The sequence below is a fragment of the Hyperolius riggenbachi genome, chromosome 2 (genome assembly GCF_040937935.1).
Source record: "Hyperolius riggenbachi isolate aHypRig1 chromosome 2, aHypRig1.pri, whole genome shotgun sequence".
NCBI lineage: Eukaryota > Metazoa > Chordata > Amphibia > Anura > Hyperoliidae > Hyperolius > Hyperolius riggenbachi.
In genome coordinates, this window is record NC_090647.1 from 230,556,105 (window position 1) to 230,581,838 (window position 25,734).

Sequence of the window (25,734 nt, forward strand, 5' to 3'; positions counted from 1 at the left end):
CGCTGAGTCCTTTCACCTCTTCATTTATGCTGGCGAGCATGCACTAGCGTCTCTCTGGCTCCCAAAGCACGTGACATTGGGAGCCTGAGTGAGGCTGGTGCACATTCACCAGCATGAATGACCAGCATGCTCCATTTGTAATTCTTCCCTCATACAGCCTATTTTATAGCATAGTACTCCTCAGCATAATATACTTTTTATAATATATATTGCTCCACAGTAGTAGTCCTCATTCTTCTGCTCCAGTTTACTATTACTTTTTATAACTTAGTATTAGTATAGTGTCCGTCCTTTTAAGAATCCCAAGAAACACCCCTTCCACAAATGCAGAGACTGGTGCCTCTTTCCGGTGAAGATCCATCTGTTGCAGCTTCCTGGTCCTGAGCCTGTCTTCCCAGGCTTCTCCTTTCAGCAGTCTTCCTCTGCTTTTGGGGGTTGTATAATGCCAGCAGACAATTTAAATCTTTGACATTCCTGGACACAAAGTGATGTATTGTTTCCATGGCTGAAAGGAAGCCTATTTTGAATCAGTGGTTGTCTGGAAAATACTACTTGACTTCAGACTGGAATGGTAAAGTAATTTTTAATAACCTTACAGTAGGGATGACTTGTGCAGACGTGGTATGTTACATAACAGTTTCTGTGACATTTAAATACTTTAAAGGATCTCTATACTTATGAAAGTGCATGAAAAACTAAACAGTACCTTAGCTTATAATAGCTCATAACGTTCATATACAAAGTGGCTATGTGCCCCTCCTGTCTACAATAACAGTTGTAAACTATAGTGATGTCACCTTCTATCTTCCTTAATAAGCTAGGAGGCAGACAGGAGATGGGGCTTCTGGTGGTCGGGCAGAGATGCTGCAATGCTGCAAGTCAGGAAGGGACTTCCAACCTCACAGCTAAAGACTTCCATGCTCCAACCCCTTGCATTATTATTATTATCAGAAACCCTGTCTCCTGCCTACTTTCTAGCTTGTTTATGTAGACAGGAGAGAACTTCACAATTGTTCAACTGCAAGCAAGACCTTGAAGCAGAAGACAGTAACAAGACCAAACTTCCTTTTTGTGGTTGACAATGGGTGTTCAGATTGCTGAATCCCTGCTCAACTGTTATATCCTTTCACGCATTTCAAGAGGGACTGTCAAGCTTTTTTTATTGTTTGCTGATCATAGACCAAAAATGTGTTGGCTTATTTTGCGCAGAACTTTTGTTCCTGTTTTGATTATTTGTTTTATATTGCAGGTTATGCAGCGTACAGTCAGAAAACATGGTTCTGAAGACTGAGCATGCTCAAGTGGTTAGTCAGCTGAGTGCCCAGAATGAAGCACAGCGCAACAGCTTCAGGGACCAAGTGAGGCATTTGCAGGATGATCATAGGAAGACTGTAGAGACTTTGCAGAAGCAGCTTTCCAAAGTGGAATCACAGCTCTTCCAAGTTAAGAGTGAAATAACTACATCAAGTAAGAAATAAAGCATACAATAACAATGATACACTTCTGTTGCCATGTACTTAACCACTTTACCCCCGCGCGTACGTATTTCTCCGCCCCTTTTTCCATCCTTTAACAACCAGGGACGGAGAAATACGTATTTTCCGCGTTCCCGACGCTGTCCGCGCTCCCGCTCGTAAACACGCCGCCGCCCGCTCGCCCAGAGATCAATGAACGGGAAAATCCATTCCCGTTCGTTGATCCAAGCCCCGCAATGATCCGCTGCTCTCCTATGGGCAGCGCGATCATTGTGAGAAAAAAACTCACGTGTCCAGCCTCCTTATACTTCCTCCAAGCTTCCGGAAGGAAGCTTGGAGGTCGCATTAAAACAAAAAGTTACTGTGACCATCTTGTGGCCAAATAGTAAACTACACCCTACACATTTTTCACATACAAATAAATGACTTTTACACATAAAATTAACTCATTACCTACCACACTCCCCGTTTTTTTTTTTTTTTTTGTAATTAAAAAAAAAATTAAAAAATTTACAATTAAAAAAAATACATAAATAGTTACCTTAGGGACTGAACGTTTTAAATATTTATGTCAAGAGGGTATAACACTGTTACTTTATAAACTATGGGCTTGTAATTAGGGATGGACGCAAAAATGAAAAAAATGCACCTTTATTTCCAAATAAAATATTGGCGCCAAACATTGTGATAGGGACATAATTTAAATGGTTTTATAACCGGGACAAAAGGGCAAATACATTTCATGGGTTTTAATTACAGTAGCATGCATTATTTAAAAACTATAATGGCCGAAAACTGAAAAATAATAATTTTTTTCCCCACATTTTTCCTATTTTCCCATTAAAACACATTTAGAAAAAAATAATTCTTGGCATAATGTCCCACCTAAAGAAAGCCTAATTGGTGGCGGAAAAAACAAGATATAGTTCATTTCATTGCGATAAGTAATGATAAAGTTATAGACGAATGAATGGAAGGAGCGCTGAAAGGTGAAAATTGCTCTGGTGCTCAGGGGGTAAAACCCCTCAGTGGTGAAGTGGTTAATTATACAGTGCCATTGGAGCTGTTTTGTTTGATTCATTATCAGCTCTAAATGGTATATGCAGACGTGAACTTAGCACGAGTGTGCTTAACATTGCGACTGCCTAACGCCAATTGGTGGTCGCAAGGTGGCAGCCCCAGTCCCGCGTTACGCCAATTGCCGTGAAGTCCTGGGACGGAGTTTTGCAGGGGATCGCGCGCATCCCCGCTTGAATGATGGCGCTCCGCTCCATCATCTGTCTACCATAGGAGACTGGTAGATGGCGAAAGAGCCGTCCATTTACATTGTACAGTGCTAAGATCTACGGCAGCGCTGTACTGGGGACAGCCGTGCCACTCGGCTGTCTCCTAGAGAGGCTCAGGAGGAATTGGTTCTCATAAGCTGATGCCTGTGACAGCTGATCGCTGTCATTGACTGGCGGGGGGAGGGAGGGGGTAACAATAAATATTTAAAAAAATATACATTTATTATATAAAAAATAAACAAAAAACAAACACATTGCAGGAGCGATTACAGCCTACCAACAGAAAGCTCTGTTGGTGGGCAGAAAAGGAAAGGGGGATTCACTTGTGTGCTGCATTGTATGGCTCTGCAGCAAGCTTTTAAAGCTGCAGATCCCAACATTGTAAAAAATTGGTCACAAGGGGGGTGTAAGCCTATGGTCCTGAAGTGGTTACAGGACCATTAGTGCTATCTATCAAGAGTCATTGTGCGGAACCTCACTTTGATTGGACCATTATGGCAAACTATAAAAAAAATAAAACAAAATTGATACTGAAGTGAAAGCTACTAGTAGGCTTAGTAAAGGGTTAATAATTAGTTAAAATAAATCATGCTGTTGTTTACACAGCCATGACAGTCTACATCCAACGGCTTATGGGAGGCTTTACTGCGAGCTGTGGGGAGCAACAAAACATCCTTATGAGGAAACTTTTATGAAAAAAAAAAACCACATTCCTCTCTCTAAAGGTGGCCACACACGATACAATAAAATGATCCGATTTTAGGCCTCTTGCACACTGCAAGCAATTCCGATTCAGATTCCGCTTTTTAATCTGTTTTTACATCCGATTCAGATTCCGATTTGCAGTGTGCAGGGAGCAAACTGCAAATCTGAATCTGAATCGGATGTAAAAACTGATTAAAAAGTGGAATCAGAATCGCTTGCAGTGTGCAAGAGGCCTTACAGTAATTCGATAAAAACAATCAGATCTCCTGAAAAAATTAACCGCTTTTTTTTCATGCGACTGAAAAATCCAATCGGATTTTCCGTTTTCTTCTATTTTTATCGATCCGGAATGCCAGATATTTTTCTTCAATCTTTCTAAAGATTGTATGGTGTGTGTTAGATTGTGAATTTATTAATATACACAACCTAGCAATTTCGTCAGTTTCCAATCATTTTTATCATAATTGGGGAAAAATTGAACATACGTGTGTGGTACATTGGTCATATTTTTGAAATGTTACAATCAGTCAGAAAAATGTATTGCAATTCTTAAATTGAACAGAATATTAAAAAAATGTATGGTGTGTGGCCACCTTTAGAGCTGATAAACCTTGAAGCATCCCAACAGTATTTTCAGCTAGTAGTAAACCTGACACCTGATTTTCAGTGGGTCACTATGCTAAACTGAAGAGACTCATCAGCTGTTCTGCTACGAGCAGAGGCTGTCCTCCGCTGTGCCTGTGGAAATGGGGGAGGGGTCCTTGATCTAAAAAGTCTCTGCGGAGCTTCAGAAAATCAGGTGTTTACTACTAGCTGAAAATACTGTTGGGATGCTCCAAGGTTTATCGGCTCTAAGAGAGTGGAATGTGTTTTTTCTTCATAAGGATGTTTTGTTGCTCTCCACAGCCCGCAGTAAAGCCTCTCATAAGCCATCGGTAAGACTCATCAGGTGCAGACTGCCATGGCTGTGTACACCACAGCATGATTTATTTTCAACTAATTATTCACCCTCTACTATTCGTGCTAGTAGCTTTTTCTTCAGTATCAATCCTTTTTTGTTCTTCTTTTTTATACATTTCGCCATAATGGTCCTTTAAACATGCTCATGCTAAGTTCCGCAGAAACTGGTCACTAGGGGAACAGTGTAGGAAGAAGAAAGAGGTCTGCGCTCGCTGCTGGAATCCATGGATCAGGTGAGCCTATGCCTGTATCTATGCGGGGGGTGAGAGGAGAAGGACAAAGGCGAGCGGAGGAGGGAGGGGGTAGAATTGCGGGAACACAGCGCCTGCGTTCTTCGGATTCGAATCAAGGTAAATGTCAAGATTCTAATCCACTAACTTCAAATATTTTATAAGATTCTAAGGATTCGTAGATTCGACGGATTCATCGTCCCACCTCTATGAACTACTTTAGCATTTTGGACATAGCTGCTGTCGCCACCCGTTAACACGGAGATCAATGAATCGAACTACAGTTCCCATTCATTGATCGAAGTCCCCGTATGAAACACAGACACCGTCTACGAAACGGCTCTGTCTTTCACAAAGCCCATACTTTCACGTCCACGCATTGCTTCCGTCTTGCGTAGTAATACTACACATCCGGAAGATAAAATTACATGTACAAACCTTTTTTATTTTTTTCTACATTTGAAATGAACACCTTACCTCCCACACTCCCCAATAGTTACCCCAAATTTTTTTATGGAAAAAAAAATACGCAATTAAAAAAAAAAACAAATAGTTACCTTAGGGACTGAACTTTTTTAATATGTATGTCAAGAAGGTATTTAACTGTTACTTTTTAAATTATGGGCTTGTAAATGGTGACGGATGCAAAACTGAAAAAAAAATGCACCTTTATTTCCATATAAAATATTGGCGCCATATATTGTGATAGGGACATAATTTAAATAGTGTAATAACCCGGACAAATGGGCAAATAAAATATGTGGGTTTTAATCATGATTGCACGTATTATTTTAAAACTATAGTGGCCGAAAACTAAAAAATAATGAATTTTTCAAATTTTTCTTAATTTTCCCGTTAAAATGCATTTAGAATAAAAAAAAATTCTTAGTATAATTTACTACCCAAAGAAAGCCTAATTGATGATGGAAAAAACAAGATATAGATTGTTTTGTTGTGATAAGCAGTGATAAAGTTATTGGCAAATGAATGGGAGGTGAAAGTTTCTCGGAAGCATAAGGTGAAACCACACTAAAGGCTGAAGTAGTTAAAATGTGTGTCTGATATTTCATTGTATTTACAAATATTAAAATATGTCTACTGTTTTAGACTGCTGAAAATTATTTTGTTTTCCTTTTCTGAGGGTAGTAATGACGGTGCTGTGTATATATATGTTAGTAATGTGTGTATACAGCTGGTATAGTGTGTGGGAGTCAGAGGAGAACACCACCTGTAAAGATTAGTAGCTGTAAAAGTATTTTCAGAATCTTTACTTTGTTTGCTAGTGTTATGCCTAAAGCTGCATTTATGTTTTGCCTTGTATGACGGCAAAACTAACACAGAGAACAATGATTAATGTACAAGTAGAAGTGTTCCATGTATTTCTTATTTGTGTCTCTTACTATATAATACGGTTTCATATTATTATTTACACATGAATGAACCCTCAGGATGTGTGTATGTGTGTTTGCTGAAGTAAATTGGCAACATTGACATAGTAACTGTTTATTGCATGCCAAATGATTCGGTAACTGACTTGTTCAAAGGTAAATAGGGGAGCATAACATCAGATCAAAAACACCACCAGTGTTAGATTCTCTGTCTGTCATTATGATTTCTGTTGGGGTTTTCCCTTAATCTTTTATTGGATGAGGCCTCACCATACTATGCAGCAGTTCTGCGTAGAGATGCTTAATGACATGCAAAGAGTTCTGGCTTGCATGTAATTGTATGCGCTTTGGAATTGGGCCAATCAGAATGGTCAGGAAGTGTATGTAACCAAGCCAGTTCCAAACTGCATATAATCTGCATGCAAGCTGGGATTATTAGCAGTTCTTTGACCCTCTGTAGTTCATATAGTAGAAGATTATAGAAGGGCATGTCAATTACTGAGTGATTTATGTTTGCATGATCTTTATATAGCAGAAGCTGGGTCTCCAGTGTCCCCCTTTCTCTGTAAATGAAAGCACAATACATGATCTATATTTCTTTCTGTACTGACATTGCAGATTCCCAGCAGCCTGTGAAATCATTAAGAGACAGACGACCAACTGACCTCCCAGTGCTGGATTTATACTCTGCTGCCCGAGAAGAAGGGGAAGGAATGGAAACCACAGATACCGATTCTGTGTCCTCTGCAAGCACTCACATAGCCAGTCTAGACCAGCTGCTTAATTCAAGTGACACAAAAACAGGTAAGAATCTACTCCTATCCTGTATTTATATAGGACTACTCGAAAGCTAATTGGATAGAACAGTATTAGCACATTCTTCCCCTCCTTTGTGATACAAAAATGGAGGCATAACTACAAGTCATGGGCCCCCCTGGCTTTTACACCTTTTCCCTTGCCTACCCCTGTTGAACCTCACAGCCTGGGGCCCATCTTGCAAGGGTCAGAAAACAAAGTGTGGACAGCAGAATCTTCACACCCGTAACAAGTGTAACCACAAAAACACCTGATCTGAAGGATGGGCCCCTTTTATCAGAGGGAGTGAAGTAGTAGTTGGGGCTCCCTTACAGATCTGGGCTGCTCCCCTGTTGCTATGCCCCTGGGTACAGGTGTGTAAGAGATTCTTGTTTATTATTATTATTCATTGAAGTCTGTATGGAGGAGTGTCTGCCACCACAGTACTACGATATGAACTAAGGCCTAGTGCATACAGAGTGGTTTTGGTAGCGTTTTTAGAACTGCTTGCGGCTGCGGATACGCTTGGGTAATGTATTTCAATGGGCTGGTGCACACCAAAGCGGTAGGCGTTTTGCAGAAACGCATACTCCCGGGCTGCAGCATTTTTTGGATTTCTGAGGCGTTTCTGCCTCCAATGTTAAGTATAGGAAAAACGCAAAATGCTTGATAAAATGGCAGATCAGAGCGGTTTTCCAGGCGTTCTTGTTACAGTAGCTGTTCAGTAACAATATCTGTAATCTGCTACACAAAACCGCAAAACGCTAGCAAAACGCTTCATAATAAAAAAAAAAAACACTTCAAAAACTGCTAGCGTTTTGTGGATCTGCTAGCGGTTTTTGGTGTGCACTAGGCCTTAAAATAGATGCATATACATAAACCTCACACTGTGTTATGCAAAACCTATCCAAGGGTAAAATGTAACAAACACTTAAATTCTTCTTGACCATACCTGATTACTAGAGAATTATGGATGTAGTCTCATTGTTTGCTGGTCAGTGAGTTGTGCAGAGTGTACAGTGACTTTGATCTTGTGAAAACAAGGACAATGGTATGCGGATGTCAAGATCTGTACCACATGAACAGAACATGGCAGGACTGTGCAGAATATTGAGCAACTCTGGGTGCTATGATTACTGAACACAACATAAAGTACTATGCAACTACGTATAAAGTGGTTTAGCAGCTATTGCCATTACAGATTCTAGGAATGAACTTGCCTTTACAGCCTTGACTGTCTGCCATAGGGAAGACCCCTGGTTGTTCCATCATCACCCACATGTTACAAGCAATATATGAATTGGGCGGAGAGGAGGCTTTTATAAAAACATTCAAATTAATCAAATGGTATCTGGTAGCTCCCTGGTAGCCATTCAGGTCATCTGAACTTGGCGCTGGTCCCGGTTCAATCTTTGATTGTAGTACTAGTTGTAGTTTAATCTCTCAAATGATTGAAAGTTGAGGATCAGGAAGAAGACATTTTGGACAATGGGCAGCAATGGCACCTTCCATATTTCTTTTATTACCAGTTTCCATTTTTGCAATGGATTTTTTTTAATTTAACATGGCCTTATGTGTTGTATTCTTATTTTGTCTTTTCATTCTAGTTATGGAGCCCCTACAATGGCAACCTGAACTTTCCAAAGAAGAACTGACTGAGAAACTCAACACTGCATCAAAGAGTGTGGATCACCTGAGTGGCTTGCTGCATGAAACCGAGGCAACAAATGCCATGCTTATGGAGCAGATCACAGTATGTAATGTCCTGCTCAGTAGGAGCCATACTGTTTATTTAATGTTCTCATGTTAATCAAAGTAAAACATTGGGCAACATTGGGAAGCCGAATGTCATTATATGCTTGAAAAATACTGTACACAAACCACTCATCTGTGAGAAGCTTTTTACCAGATTAGGACAATTTAGACCTAATTTTATGTAGCACACAACATCATTGCCTGTCTGGTATTTATTTAGATATACTGTAGACTGGGCTGTATGGAACAGCCTTGTACATAATAACCACACTCAACACAAGCAATTCTTTGGTCCCTATAGAATCTAGCAGTTACAAAAAGGTTGCTGGGTGACTGAATTGCTCCTTTTTGGCTATGCGCACATATACAGTGGGATGCAAAAGTTTGGGCAACCTTGTTAATCGTCATGATTTTCCTGTATAAATCGTTGGTTGTTACGATAAAATGTTTTCGTTAAATATATCGTATAGGAGACACACACAGTGATATTTGAGAAGTGAAATGAAGTTTATTGGATTTACAGAAAGTGCGCAATAATTGTTTAAATAAAATTAGGCAGGTGCATAAATGTGGGCACTGTTGTCATTTTATTGATTCCAAACCATTAGAACTAATTATTGGAACTCAAATTGCCTTGGTAAGCTCAGTGGCCACTGACCTACATTCGTTCAACCATTCTGTGCACTTTACACAAGGAGATGCTGTATACGAGAGTGACGCATAGGAAGTATATTCTCCGCCCACAGCACAGAGCCGCTTGAGGTATGCTAAAGCACATTTGGACAAACCAGCTTCATCTTGGGATAAGGTGCTGTGGACTGATGAAACTAAAATTGAGTTATTTGGGCATAACAAGAAGCATTATGCATGGAGGAAAAAGAACACAGCATTCCAAGAAAAACACCTGCTACCTACAGTAAAATATGGTGGTGGTTCCATCATGCTGTGGGGCTGTGTGGCCAGTGCAGGGACTGGGAATCTTGTCACAGTTGAGGGACACATGGATTCCACTCAGTATCCGCAGATTCTGGAGACCGATGTCCAGGAATCTGTGACAAAGCTGAAGCTGCACTGGGGCTGGATCCTTTCAACAGGACAACGACCATAAACACTTCTCAAAATCCACTAAGGTAATAATGCAGAGGAAAAAGTTCTGGAATGGCCATCTCAGTCCCCAGACCTGAATATAATTGAAAATCTGTGGTTTGAGTTAAAGAGGGCTGTCCATGCTCGGAAGCCATCAAACCTGAATGAACTAGACATGTTTTGTAAAGAGGAATGGTACAAACTCCCTTCAACAGTGCTGTGTAATATGTTGGCGCTTTATAAATACAGTAAATAAATAAATAAACCAGAATCCAGACTCTCATTGGAACCTACGGGAAGCGTTTAGAGGCTGTAATTTCTGCAAAAGGCGGATCTACTAAGTATAGATTTCATTTCTTTTTTGTGTTGCCCAAATTTATGCACCTGCCTAATTTTGTATTGCACACTTTCTGTAAATCCAATAAACTTCATTTCACTTCTCAAATATCACCGTGTGTGTCTCGTATATGATATATTTAACTGACATTTTTATCGTAACAACCAACAATTTATACAGGAAAATTATGACGATTTACAAGGTTGCCCAAACTTTCGCATCCCACTTTAACCAAATGTAAAAGGTCAGTCGGCCATTTCTTTTTTCGTGACTAGGTTTTCTCAGCAAAATAAGTGTGATATGCCAAGAATTCTTAAAATGTAACAAAAAGTATTTTACTTTATAGCTTCTCAAAAATGAAATTCGACGTTTGGAAAGGAATCAAGAAAGAGAAAAGTCTGTAGCAAATTTAGAATACTTAAAAAATGTCTTGCTGCAGTTCATCTTCCTGAAGGCAGGCAGTGAAAGACAGCGACTCCTTCCGGTTATAGACACCATGCTGCAGCTTAGTCCAGAAGAGAAAGGAAAACTGCATGCCATAGCTCAAGGTAAGATGGTATGGTGTATAGTCTGCAGCTTAGGCTGGCTGTAATATGGGTTTTATCTGACAGCGCTTGAATCGGTTTACTCCTCAGGATTTTCAAATTTCATTATGATTTTACTATAAGGTCCTGTTTTTACTTGATGTGCTTAGAGGACAAAAAACAAGGAGAAAAAAAAACTAAAACTGGTGCATCCATGGTGCTGGAGTGTCTTATGGAGCTTCTCTTCGAAGCTGTCTCTATCTCAGCTACATTATGCCACGCTGCCCACAAACTACACTAGCTAACAATTGCAACTGCAGTGTGCAGCACAAGCCATTACCTATCACAGTTATCTGCAAACTTGGCTCTCTAGTTGTTAAGGAACTACAAGTCCCACAATGCATTGCAGGAGTCTGACAGCCACAGTCATGATTCTTAAAGGCAAATGCATTGTGGGACTTGTAGTTCCTTAACAGCTGGAGAGCCAAGTTTGCAGATCACTGACCTATCCAGTGGGCTCCAAGTCCTCTGTCTCCTCCAGCCACTTTAATGACAGATTCTCCTGCTCTCTATAATGGTACAAAATAACTGCACATCAAGTGCTTTTGTCAGTATTTTCCTACTTTGAGATCACACAGTCTTTTTCATCCACATGGTTTGTAAAAGCAGGCTGCTTGGTGGCAGTATTTGCAGCTGGAAGGTATCATAGTTCTCATCATTAAAGCCTAAATCATTGCTTGAAGCAAGCAATAAAACTAGCTGCTGCTTCGATCCTCTGTCCGAGCACGGCCTGGCCTTTCACATTTTGCTTTCAAGTTCTTGTTCAGCAGCACATACTGAGCCATGGTACACTGCTACTATGGGAATCCTGTGTCCAGACACGTTAAAAGCAGGAGGGTCACTGACACTGGGATACTGCCTTACAGATCCCCGTTTTACTTCCTGCTCTTGTCTACCCTGATTGCCAAGCCTGAAAATCCTGTCTCTAAGTGTACGCACACCAGGTTGTTGCGCAGAACCTCTAGCATGGCTTGACCTTCCACATTCTGCTCCTGGTTCTCGTCCCGCACCACGTACTGGGACATGATACACTGCAGTGAGCCTGTGCAGAGGCGTAGCTAGGGTTTTCAGCGCCCAGGGACAAAGACTATTAATGCGCCCCCTAAGGTGAAGGGTCTTGACCAAATGTGGGCGTGGTTATGGGTGCTCCACATTTGGTCACGCCCCTTCAAATGTACATGGAGGTTAGCAGGCTCACGCTCACCCACCCTCCCTCAGTATGTACCTTCCAGCATGTTCCAAGACAAATTCAGCAATCATGAGCCCCCCCCCCCATCAAGACAAATTCCGCAATCATGAGCAAACATGAGGCCCCCAACATGACCAACTCAGCAATCATGAGGCCCCCAACAAGACAAATTTAGCAATCCTGAGGCCCCTAACAAGACAAATTCAGCGATCTTGAGACCCCCAACAAATCATGAGGCCCCCAACAAGACAAATTCAGTAACCATGAGGCCCCCAACAAGACAAATTCAGCAGTCATGAGGCACATAAATAGACAGCATTTCACATAAATGGGCAGAATGCCCCCTTAATATGGTAGACACCTCTCACCTGGCAGCAGTTCCCCAAAATACACTCAATCTGACAGCAGTGCTTCCCCAAAAATAGGTAGCCCCAGGTCTATAGGTGTCCCCAGAATAGGTGGCCAGCAGTATAGATGTCCCCAGAACAGGTAGCCAGGGGTAGAGATGTCCACAGAACAGGTAGCCAGGGGGATATATGTGCCCAGTATATGTAGGCAGGGGTATGTGTCCCCAGTATATGTAGCCAGAGGTATATGTGCCCAGTATATATAGTCAGGGGTATATGTGCCCAGTATATATAGCCAGGGGTATATGTGCCCAGTATATGTAGCCAGAGGGATATGTGCCCAGAATAGGTAGCCAGGGGTATATGTGCCCAGAGTAGGTAGCCAGGGGTATATGTGCCCAGAGTAGGTAGCCAGGGGTATATGCCCAGTATATGTAGTTAGGGGTATATGTGCCCAATATATGTAGGCAGGGGTATATGTGCCCAGAGTAGGTAGCCAGGGGTATATGCCCAGTATATATAGTCAGGGGTATATGTGTCCAGTATATGTAGCCAGGGGTATATGTGCCCAGTATATGTAGCCAGGGGTATATATGCCCAGTATATGTAGCCAGGGGTATATGTGCCCAGTATATGTAGCCAGGGGTATATGTGCCCAGTATATGTAGCCAGGGGTATATGTACCCAGTATATGTAGTTAGGGGTATATGTGCCCAGAGTAGGTAGCCAGTGGGTATATGCCCAGTATATGTAGTTAGGGGTATATGTGCCCAATATATGTAGGCAGGGGTATATGTGCCCAGAGTAGGTAGCCAGGGGTATATGCCCAGTATATGTAGTTAGGGGTATATGTGCCCAATATATGTAGCCAGGGGTATATGCCCAGTATATGTAGTTAGGGGTATATGTGCCCAATATATGTAGCCAGGGGTATATATGCCCAGAGTAGGTAGCCAGGGGTATATGTGCCCAGAGTAGGTAGCCAGGGGTATATGCCCAGTATATGTAGTTAGGGGTATATGTGCCCAGAGTAGGTAGCCAGGTCAGGTGTCCCCCTCCCCAGCAGGAGGGGAGCAGCGCAGAGAAGAGGAAGAGCTGCTCTCCCTTCCTCGCTGTCCCCTCCAATGTCCGGGTGGCTGGCAGCGGCGGGCGGAACTTACCTCCGTCTCGTCGCAGCGCCGGATGGATCTGCCACTACTCTGGTCTGGTCCAGACCAGAGCAGCGGCTGCACACCCGAACTTCCGGCTGGCGCTGGAGCGAGACGGAGGTGAGTTCCGCCCGCCACTGCCAGCCACCCGGACATTGGAGGGGACAGCGAGGGAGGGAGAGCACTTAAGGTGAGGGAAGGAGGGGGGAGACGGCCCCCCTTCCCCACAGCTCTCCCTCTTCTCTGCGCTGCTCTTCCCCCCCCCCCCCCCCGCAAAAATAAACAAAACTATAAAACCCGAAGCGCAGCTGGGCGCCATTGGGGACCAGGCGCCCCGGGGCACTTGTCCTACCCCGACCCCCTCCCCCCTAGCTCCGCGCCTGAGCCTGTGTCTGGACTGAGACAAATAGGAGGGTTGGGAAACAGCCTCACACAGATTCTGATTTCTCTTCCTGCTCTTGTCCACTGCGATTACACATGAGGCGCAAGGCACAAGTGCCGGGGTCACAGAGAGGGCACCAGAGGGAAGTAGGCCTTGGAGGCTCAGGGCATGTAAAGCAGAGGAATCTTTTATGATCACAGGGGCTAGCGGCTGCAGACTGAGGAGAGTGACAGAGGATTGGGAGTGCACTTGGCCCAGACTATAAGAGACACAGACCTTTTTTTCCACTTTTGGGGGAGAAAAAGTGTGCCTTATAGTCCGAAAAATATGGTAATTTAAACAAGGATTCTGATTGGTTGTTCTGGTTAACTTTATTCTCATTGGTTGCTGTGGGCAACTGCTCGACATATGCTCCATGTTTTTTTTTTTTTTTTTGCTTTGATAAATCCATGTCTGGAAATATTCTTAGGTGATTGTGTATCTGTATTTATAAATAAGTTTATTTAATATAATAAATAACTTTAGCGTAAACCAGCAAGAAATCAGATGCTAACTTTGGGAGGGAGTAGCCTCTGGATCCTAAACAGGCTTCCCCTGTCCTCCGCAGTCTCCTTCCATTAGACCCCAGAAGAGTGCCCAAGGTCCATCCCACTCGGCTTTCTTCAGAAATAGCCAGGCCGGTGCTATAGTGCAAACCTGATCCGGCCATTTCTGTAGAAAGCCGAACGGGATGAAGCTAGTCCGCATGAGTGAGGTGCAGATGAGTGGGGCTGCGGAGGACGATGAAGGAAGCCTCTTTAGGATCCAGAGGCTTTTCCCTCCCAAGGTATGTACCCCCATTTTTTTCCACTACAGGTTCACTTTAAAGAATTAAAATATACTGCACATTCCCTTTTGATGTATTTTTCTCTGTTTTCTCTTGCAGGGGAGGAAGATCCTGTCGCTCGGCCAGCTGGTTGGGCTTCTTATCTGCACAGCTGGTCTGGGCTCCGGTAGTTTCACTGTCCTAGAGAATTGTAAACCTGTCATTCCATATTTGCACTATAGACTTTAATCATTTTGTACATTTTACTGAATGGTTTCATAGAACTGGAAGCTCCCAGACTCCAGACTTTACAAACTGAGGAATTTCAGAGTGCCTACTTAAAAGTGAATATTAAGTTATAAAAAAAGTAATTCTGCACAAAGTTATTGTATTATAATAGAATACTGTGATCTCTGCCTTTTTGCATTTAGTACCTTAGCATGTTCACCACCATAATGTTGCATTTTAAAGATTATCTTTGTCATTCTCACACTGCTGCAGTCTACATGAAGGTGGCCTGACTAATCTTTATTTTATATAAGAATTATGTTTGAAAATGTAAACCAAAGAATGTACATTACACGTAGAAAATACCCATTTCCACATTTAACAGTTAAATATTATGTGTAAAAAGAAGTTATTTGCGCTACCATCAAGTCTTATATTTTGAATTTCTTCTCTTTTCTGTAAATGAATCAGTAAAACAATTCATGCTGTTTTAAGCCAGGTACTAAATTAAAGTGTGGCCTGAAGTACAAATAAACTAATGAAATAAACATTTGTACCTACAGACCTAATTCCAGATAGGACTTTCCTGGAATCTCCTATTCATATTTTGATTGTAAAAGTTAAATCTCTTAAAGGCAGCCATACACTGGTCGATGTGCCATCAGATCGACCAGCTGACAGATCCCTATCTGATCGAATCTGATCAGATAGGGATCGTATGGCTGCCTTTACTGCAAACAGATTGTGAATCGATTTCAGCCTGAAACCGATCACAATCTGTTCAGCTGCTCCTGCCGCCTGTCCTCCCCCCGCGCATACATTACCTGACGCTGGCTCCCGGGCATCTTCTCAGCGCTGCACCCGCTCCATCCCGGCGCTTCCTGTGTCACTCCGTGACCAGGAAGTTCAAATAGAGCGCCCTCTATTTGAACTTCCTGGGTCACTGCAGTGACCCAGGAAGCGCCGGGATGGAGCGGGTGCAGCGCTGAGAAGATGCGGAGAAGACGCCCGGGAGCCCGCATCAGGTAATGTATTTTTCATCGGATCGGCCGCCGCTAGCGACGCGCACTTTACCCGCAGGCGATCGATGGTAATTTCCCGCACGGCGCGATCGACGGACCGATCCGATTTCGGGAGGAAATCGGATCGTCGGCGGCGTTTACCGCGAACGATTGGCAGCAGATTCGATCCCAGGATCGAATCTGCTGTCGAAACGGCCGGGAATCGGGCCAGTGTATGGCCACCTTAAGTGTGCCGATTACACTGTCTCACTGACATCAGTTGATGCGCTTTGTACATTTGGCACCCATACAAAGTAATCATACCCTGCTGACACGTTTCATGGTTCACCTGATGCCAGTATGTTGGCCTCAGCAAAAGGCAATTTTTATGCCCTCATATACCAGTTATGATGGAGAATTGCACTGCAGTCCAACTTCATCTGACTTCAAAGATTGTGATTTACAAATCTGGGTTATTGAAGGGAACCGTAACTGAGAGGGATATGGATGTTTCCTTTTAAACAATACCAGTTGCCTGGAAGTCCTGTTGATCTATTTGGCTGCAGTAGTGGCTGATTCACACACCTGAAACAAGCATGCAGCTAATCTAGTCTGACTTCAGTCAGAGCACCTGATCTGCATGCTTGTTGAGGGACTGTGGCTAAAAGTATTAGAGACACAGGATCAGCAGGAGAGTCGGGCAACTGGTATTATTTTAAGAGGAAAAATCCATATCCTTCTCAGTTTAGGTTCCCTTTAACGCTTACATTGAAAAAAAAAAAAGAAAGAAAAGGAGAATACAGGCAAAGATCTTAATAGGCTTGGTTTATATATGCATATCAATCTCTTGATGCATGTCTCTTCAGGTACACTTTATGTGAGAGTGTTAAATGAAATCCTGCCAGAACCATTTAATGGTGGGGAAGGGGAAATGTTCAAGTTTGAACTGTGATTTTGTTGCTGTTGTATCACATTTACGGTTAGAGTATTGTACCATGTTAGTGATCAGTTACGGTTGAAAGTTTTAAATCAAAAGGCTAGCATTTATGGGCTAACTTAAAATTCAGCACATAGAATCCGAGTCTGAAGAAGGTCTTTGTTGTAATGTCAAGGGGAGTCTGATGTGAGAGCTACACGGAGGCTGCCATATTTATTTCCTTTTAAACAGTACTAGTTTCCTGCTGATCTATTTGGCTGCAGTAGTGTCTGAATCAAACACCTGAGTCAAACATGCAGCTTATCATATCAGGTTCTTGTCATTCACAGCTAATCTGCATGGTTGTTCAGGAGCAATAGCTAAGTATTAGAGGGAGAGGATCAGCAGGACAGCCAATAAATATATCCGCCTCCATATCCCTCTGACTTCAGGTTCCGTGTAAGTTAGCCAATAAATGTTATTTTCCTGATTTAGAAGATATTGCCATATTCAGGGAGAGACAAAGCATTTCAGACACCCTGTTCTTTGTAAATGTGTTAGGAGTATATTAAGGAAATAAGTAGGTTGGAAGTGAGGATACATTTTAGTCAGAGCCTAGACAGCAATAACAACCTGACTGATATTGAAACCTTTCCCCAATCTCTTCAGCAGTGATATCGTTGGAGTTTCACTTTTAAACTTTCACAACAAAATGCTGCTTAGAGTTCACAGCCTGTGCAGGACTACAATTTAGTATGTTGTATGTCAGTCTATTTCCATGTCTCTCCACCTTGCAAACATACCATTTTTCTGTGCAGGCTTCAACAATATCTGAACTATGAAGTCAGACTCAGATTTCCCCTATACTGATAATAAGTTATTGATTTTACTGAGTGATTATTGTTCCACAATCTTACAATTAGCAGCAGTTGCATATGTGCACTTATTACTGCAGATCTTCCACCTTGCCAATATCTCTGTGAAAGCACCCCCACAACTGCCCATATGTGACAATGGGCCGATCCAATTCACTTTTTCTCCCTTAAGCCCAATCTACACGATACGATTCTTTATACGATTCAATTACGATTCTATTTACGATCCGATTAAATCCAACATGTCCGTTCGGGATTCGATTCGATTCAATTCGATTTGCCATTGCAAAACAATGGCAAATCGAATTGAATCGAATCGAATCCCGATCGGACATGTTGGATTTAATTGGATTGTAAATAGAATCGTAATTGAATCGTATAAAGAATCGTATCGTGTAGATGGGGCTTAAGAGATATTTCATCGTCTGTCTAAAATAACTTTTCAGCACTTTGCAATTGAAAAAGTACCAAAAAGTAGGTGAAAAAGTACTGCCAGCATTATTACTGTATATGAGTATTTTCTTGTTTGCTGGTGGCTTAACAGGCATTTTAAAGATGTGAAAATATCACCTAGGAGAAAACTCAGGTGAAAAAGTGAATTGAATCAGGGCCAATATGTCTTAAATTTCTGTAATTTGTGTATCCGGTCTCCATGCCGATCATTACTATTGGTGGCTAAGATGTTATCAGAGGATGTTGGAAAGATTACTCACAGGGAAAGTAGTGGAGGGTTAGGAGAGATCAGGAAGAGGCATTTGAAAGCTGTCAGAGCAGCAGGCAGAACAGTGCTGGTGTATGTGTACAGGCTAGTAGGGGGCAGTGATATTAGGGCGAAGCTACGGGACCCGGTACCAGAGCCGCAGGCAGCGGAGGACGGCGACGTGGGAGCGATCCGTGCACATGGGGCTAGAGGAAGCCATAGGTATGTATAAAACTTTTTTGTTGTTGTTCCTCGCCTCTGGTACACTTTAACTATTGCAAGACTTTATTATTTTTTACTACAGTTTAATTTCTCTTTTTTTTATTATGAAGCCCCCCCCCCCCCCCCCCCCAAAAAAAAACACAGGATAAAGATATTGTTTGTAATGTTGTTGGTTAAACTTCTTTAATGTATGCAGTAGTGTGGGGTATTGAGATATGTTATTGGTTGTTGTCAGTTCTAGTAGTCAGTCACCATATAGATTATAACTGGCATTGTTTTCTTTTTCCCATAACTCACATTTTTTAAAGTGTACCTGAGATGGGGCTACAGCATAAAAACATACATACCTGGGGCTTCCTCCGGCCACCTCCAGGCTTACCACTTCCAAGCCGTCTTCTTCTGGCTCCCCGGTTGTGGCCATTCGGCACAGGGTCAGTCCGGCCAGGCACGCTCCCCCGTGTTACTCCTGACACTGGAAGTGTTGTGTGCCTGCACAGTACTACTGCGCAGGCGCCGAGTGCATCCCCACGATGTGAATTCAACGGGAGTGCGTGAGCGGCCTGGCCACGCATGCGCAGTTTGCCCCAAACCGGAGGACTTTCTTGGGCCAATTGCTGGCAAACGGGGAGCTAGAAGAGGACAGTGTGGGAGGGATCAGGCCGGATGGGCTGGAGGAAGCCCCAAATTTGTATGTTTTTATGCTGTGGCCCCATCTCAGGTTCACTTTAAAGTACTAGAATCCTTCTCAAACAGATCTCTTTGCTATCGGGGTCGAGGTTGAGACCAAAGTGTATGTGGGATGATATGTAGAAATGACGTGCCAGGTAACCAGATTTCTTATTGGACAGTATTTGGAAAAGGCCATCCGTTATATTGAAGGACAAAAATTCAGAGGCCTAGGAGGATGAGGCAACGCCCGCTTTTGCAAGAAAAGTTGATGTTTGCATATTAGCTCCACATATTTCTAGAATTACGGAGCATTTTGACATGCAGTTTTTGGCCATGTTAACCTCTTTATGTATTTTTCATTCTATACACTGCTGAATTACCTGGATTTGTGACAAATGTATCTTTAATTAGAATATGGAGGTGATGATCACAATTTCTGGTCAAAAAATCAAAGAAAACATTGTCTGATTTGTCAAGACAAGTGCATGGAAACTGAAGCAAAAGAGGTATAGTGACTCAAACAGCCAATCAAGTTTCAGCAATTAAAGTAAGGCTGGATTTGGTTACGTATTGCAAACACACCATTTTGTATTCTCTCTTTGCACTAGTCTTGCTAAAGCATTGCCTCTTAGACAAATGCACTAAGACAAGAAATGAAGGTGTTCTTAAACTAAGCATGGCATAAACTAACTGGTGAATATTGTTTACAGAACATTTTCCTACTCTTTACCTTAAAACATGTTCTGTGTTGTATTCCTGTCCTAGTCTGTAAAGCCTGGTGCTCACAGATAGGTCCGGTGCCACCTATTCAGGCAATTGGATGTTAATTGATCAAGACAAGAATGCCATACCCCAACGCACCCATGTACCTCTTGTATCCAATCTTTTGTTCACAAGCAAATTGTGGCAGATTCTTTGCAGAAAGTGTGATAGGTGCATGACTGATTAATATTTACTCCGCATAGGATCTCTCAAGAGCTGAGGAAGTGATTTGCTTATTGGTTGTGGTTTGTGCTTAGTCTTCACAACAACTCACTTTTGATTATTGGTCTATCTGATCATTTGAATGGATCATTATTTGATTCAAAAATTAATATTTGCCTTTGTGTACCAGGTTTAAAACACTCCAATCAGAAGTTAGATGTTTATGTATTCTAGACTCTGGCAGGGAACACACTTGACTTTCAGTTTTCCGCGCGCGTTTTTCTGCATACTTTTTCTGCACACCAAGTGTGTCTCTATGTAGGAAAACACGTGCGTTTTTTTCACAGCAGCTGATGTAAATGATAGAGAAAACTGCCAAAATGTGCAGGGTCATCCTGCAGAATGTCAGTTTTTTTTCTGCGTGCGAACAACACAGTAAGTGTGCACTAGCACATTGATTAACATGAGTTCTCAGTTTTTCTGTGCAGAAAACGTGCACGAAAACAGTCAAGTGTGTTCCCTGCCCTAAGTGTGTGTTCTGAATGTTTTGTGTGGGTAAAATGTGTTCTGTTGAGAAGCCCATTTAAAAATCTTTTTGTTAAAGCACACCTGAACTCAATCAAAATTTACCAGGTGGCCTTACCTGGGGCTTCTTTAGTGATCCCATAAACTGTGTGGGCCCTCAGCTTTGCCAGCCTACCTTCAATGTTGGAGCTATGCTCCTCCATTCACCACTGAAGGGTGCCTGCTCTGTTGACTCTTCATGCCCTTTTCATGGGTGCCCTGCCACAGTTGTGTGCAGGGGCCTGGGGCAGGTGCGTCCTAGGCATACATGGCTATGAATGTTTCTGAACCACATATGCCCAGTACGCTCCTGGCTGCAAGTGCTGTGCTATGCACAGCCATTCAGAAGTTCAGTCAAAGAGGGCAGAGAATGTGGCCTGCTCTGACTGGGTCCAGTCGGAGCTTTGAACAGGAGACAGCTCCTGAAGACTGGTAAAGTTAATGGACCACATGGCTTATGGGGGACACTGAAGAAGTCCCCAGGTACAGCCACCTTGTAAATTTTTACTGGGTTCAGATAACCTTTTAACTTGCACCATATTATTACCTAATTGGTTATTGTGATTACCAAAATGAAGCACCTTGGCTCATAAACAAAGCACACAAACATAAGATACGACTTATATGTTTGCATGGTAGTGTATGTGTGGTGGGATGATGTTCATGAAAATACAGTGCAGCACTACAATATAGTTTACTTTTATGGTGTGAGGACTGTCACCTCTCACACTCCTTCATGATAGGCATCATATACATCCTTTATCTTTGAAAATGTGAAGCGATGTAAATATAAACAGGTGTATAGGTACATCTATTAATACATTCAAACTCACAACATTTTGTTTTTTAATTCATTGTAACCAGACATTTCATTATTTCTCAGCTACACAAAATGCAAAGCACAGGTTTCACTGTTATTTGGTCTGGCTACCCTGTATGAAATGCAGTTGTGATAGAGGGGGTTTTGCTTTTGGAAATTGTAATATCCTATATGGAGTTCATTGAAACATGAGTCTTTTTTATTATTCAGCAAGTATTTATCAATCGGTATAGGGATTTATAATACATGATCTCTCAGGATATGTTTTTTTGTGTGTGTGAAAATTTGGTACCCCAAACTGTCTTGTATAACCAAGGCAAATACCTTACAATGTAATTGGTGTAGTTTTGTTCCATAATGATATAGGGGAAAGACAGGATAATCTATAGCAAGCTGCATTGGCACTGCAGAAATAAGTAGCGCTTTTTTAGCATTCATTTTCTTAGTAGTGGTTTGCGAATTTGTGTATGAAGGAAATGCATTCTACAGGAGTGGTAAGCATGGTGATTTGCCTGGTTAGAATGAGTAGATGCACAGTATAATTGTGTTTCTGAAAGTTGTGCTTTGTACTTATTATGCAGCGACCTGCCTATTTGCGTTAAGCTGGTGTTACAAGGGGATTAAAGAGTTGTGTTTAGTTACCTATTTTTTATTTTATCAGGATATTAGGGCAGTTATTTGCTTCTCTTTTCCTCATATTACTAACAGGTGATGTGCAGTTGAAATGAGCCAACAATTTTACATGAAATTAAATTTGCAGTGAAACAGACTCCTTTGATTAAAATCCTATAGAAATATAAAAGTTTGCAAAACCCCTGAAAACAGGTCTTTGTAATTCCCATTAGCGGTATTTCTCAATACTTTATACAGGCTTAAAAGGGAACTATGGCAAAAAATTGTAAAATTTAAAATATGTGCAAACATATACAAATAAAAAGTACATTTTTTACAGAGTAAAATAAGCCATAAATTACTTTTCTCTTATGTTGCTGTCACTTACAGTAGGTAGTAGAAATCTGACAAAAGTGACAGGTTTTGGACTAGTCCATCTCTTCATAGGGGATTCTCAACAAGGCTTTTATTCTTTACAAAGATATTCCCTAAAAAGGATTTAAACAATGATGCTGGCCAGCTTTCCCTGCTCGCTACCCAGTTTTTTGGCGGTTGCACTGCCATTCACTAAGTGCTTTTGAAAATAAATAAATCCCTGAGAATCCCCCACGAAGAGATGGGCTGGTCTGGGCTGGTCCGAAATCTCACTTCTGTCAGATTTCTATGTACTTATTTGTCTGTTTGCACATATTTTAAATGTTACATTTTTTTTCGCCATAGTGCCCCTTTAAATCTGGCATTGTCCTGAAACAGCAACTGCCATGTTCTGGTTTCTTAGCGTTAAAAGGAATTTTATTGAAAGACAGTAGTGGGGGGGAAAATAAATCAATAGATTGCAAAGTGAGAAGAAAAAAAAAAAAGCACCAAGTGCCATTTTCTATAAACACATCCAGTAGGTCCAAGGTCGAGAGTTCTCATGAAAAAAAAGTATTTGCTACGTATTGGGATAGAGTCCCACTTTAAAGCTGTTAGCAGGAAACCACAGTTGATTTATTTATAGCAGGTTGGACTGATGCCCTTAGGTGAGTTACATAATATAAAGGGTTTGGCATACCAGACTGTTTTGATGGGCAACTATCTTCTTATGCTGCCATTACAAAGATAGGTATGGAGTGCTGGTAGGGGTGTAGAAGCACCCTGGTTCATTGGATTTGATGCATACTAAAAGAAGAAAAATTAACCTTTATTCTGTAAGTAGCTGAAAAAACATTTTAGACCCCAGTGACACCAGCTTATCATTATTTCTAAACTGTGAAGAAAAAGTGCAATGTATGTCCATAATTATATAATAAAGATCTCTGCCTTTAATATTTGTTTGTGTTTTTTGTGACAAATATTCTGAATAAGTTTTACATTTTTCCTTATTTTACAACATAATAAATACTACGCTACAATACAGCAGGGAATATGCTATCTACATTGTCATGCTGCTTTTTTTCCTCTCTAATCTGCATAAAAGCAGTAATTGTGACAAGGACATTTATGTACACACGATGAGATTTTCTGGCAGATTTACTGTCGGATCGATTATTTCCAAAATGTCCGCTCTGATTTCTGATTGTTTTTCTGTTTACTTCTTTGGAGGATCGATTGGAAATCAGATCAGACGTGTTGGACATAATTGATCTGACAGTAAATCTGCCAGAAAATCTCATTGTGTGTACCAGGCATAAATGACCTTGTTCTTTGGCTTTGCAAAGCTTCACAATCTAAGGGCCTGTACACACTGCTGCGCTTGCGCTGCATTCTTAAAATTGCATGCGATTTTTAAATCGCAAAGCCTTCATGAAAATAGAAAAATCGCATTGCACCAGTGTGTACAGATCTCCACGATTTTCATGATTTTTCGAAAGACCTTGCAATTAAAAAACGCATGTGATTTTAAAAGAGCAGCAGTGTGTACAGGCCCTAAATTGTGTTGTAGATTACTGGACAGAAGGACACACCCCATTGTTACATTAGCTTTTGTGGAAAAAACATTTTCCCTACATACAAATACACATGGGCTATCATTCATAAACCTGTTGTCGGTAAAGAGAATCTGTGCGGGAAAACACCGCTGTCGGTGTTTTAGGGCCCGTTCAGACTACAAAATGCGGACCGCAATGCATGCGGACCGCAACGCGTACGAACGCACGCATGTCCGCGTTCGTATGCGTTGCGTGGCTGATCCCATCACTGAAAAGTGAATGGGACAGCCGCGCGTTTTTGTAAAATCTGCGTGCAGCATGCGTTCCCGGACCGCATAGGTCCGGAACGCATGCTGTGTGAACATCAGACATTGCACTCTATGCAATGTCTGATGTCGTGCGTTTTGGCCACCTGCACGCGTTTCCAAAACGCGGCTGGAAACGCGTGCAGTGTGAACGGGCCCTTAGACTTCTGGCTGCTCATTCATAAAAATGTATCCAGTTGCGGTAGCAGTGCGGAGATTCCCCAAACTAGGCTGGGAGTAGGCAGGCGGTAGGCTTGCGGAAGCACAGTAAGCTGCCGAGTTGATACATTTCTCCGGGTTCCGCTCTACTGCAGCTGCCTGGGAGGTCTGTGTGTCCATTCACTTAACATTGTTATCGCCACATCAGAGGGAGCGGTACTTCCCGACCTCACACCGCTTGCTCTAATCTTTATGAATTAACATTTTGTTACTTTTTTTTATGATAATCACCGCACAAGGCGGTGATTTTTCGCTCTGCTCGGTAATGTCAGCTTTTCATGCGGAAAGAGCCTTTATGAATGCAGATTTAGCTTCGTGGTCGGAAAAGTCAACTGTTTTAAGCATTTCCGCATGCGGAAATGCTTTATGAATGATAGCCATGGTGTGCTGCAAACCGCACACAGCTGCCTTTAGGCTGCTTTCCCAGTGGGACGTTACAGGCGCACGTTAGAGCAGCCTGTAACGCACCCCCACCACACAGCAATGAAAAATCAATGGGCTGTTCACAGTGCCTACATTGCGTTACACAGTAACGCTTCACGTCAAGACAACGTACTGCATGCAGTACTTTATACGCGGCTAAGCCACGTTAGACTCTTTGCACATGCTCAGTACGGGTGGTTTTTTTTATTTTAGGGGAGGAGAGGAGGCGGGGAGAGGCCGCTACGTAGCCAGGCACATGGCTACTTGGCATTCACTGCACTTGCAGTGTTTACTCTTTGGAGCAGCCGCTGATTGGCTGGCGGGACCACGTGATGCGGAGAGCTCCGCTCACGTGGTCTCCGCAGCGCCTCCGACAGAGCAGGCGCACCAAGAGCTGCTTGTAACGCGACTCTTGGTAGCGTCCTGCTCCAACACCACCAGGCATTGCGTTAGGGGCACGTTATGTGCCGTATAACGTCCCCTAAATGTAACGTCCTGGTGTGTAAGTAGCCTTAAAGCGGACCTGAACTCATAACTTCCTCTCTGCTCTAAAAGATACGCAACAGCATAATAAGCTTAACCTAAAGTAAAACATTTCTTTGTTACAGCTGATACAAATCCTACAATAAATCTGCAGCGTTTCAACTTTCTGCTTTCATGCAAGCAGACATATTATTAACATCCTGTGCGCTTCCAAATGAGCTTATCTGCCGTGGCAGTCAGCTGACAAAGGGGAGAGATCAGATTACAAGTTGTCATTAAACACAGATGCGGGGGAATTAGACAGGCTCTCTAAATACATACAGGGTACATTTCTCTGTTTTCCTTTTGTCCTGTGCAAGAGTTCAGGTCCACTTTAAGGCAAGTGTGCACC

The 25,734-nt window shown here is 42.2% G+C and overlaps 1 protein-coding gene across 3 annotated transcripts in view; it reads left to right on the forward strand.

Moving 5' to 3' along the window:
* Nucleotides 1–15,381, forward strand: part of GCC2 (GRIP and coiled-coil domain containing 2) — a 112,231-nt gene extending 96,850 nt beyond the window's left edge. For all 3 annotated transcript variants that reach the window (XM_068268282.1, XM_068268280.1, XM_068268281.1), the window contains exons 19-23: nt 1,250–1,467; nt 6,663–6,848; nt 8,447–8,592; nt 10,364–10,565; nt 14,593–15,381. In XM_068268282.1, coding sequence (XP_068124383.1) covers nt 1,250–1,467; nt 6,663–6,848; nt 8,447–8,592; nt 10,364–10,565; nt 14,593–14,663 — 823 coding nt within the window. In that variant the 3' untranslated portion in view covers nt 14,664–15,381. The remainder of the gene's footprint in view (nt 1–1,249; nt 1,468–6,662; nt 6,849–8,446; nt 8,593–10,363; nt 10,566–14,592) is intronic.
* Nucleotides 15,382–25,734: the final 10,353 nt, after the last annotated feature.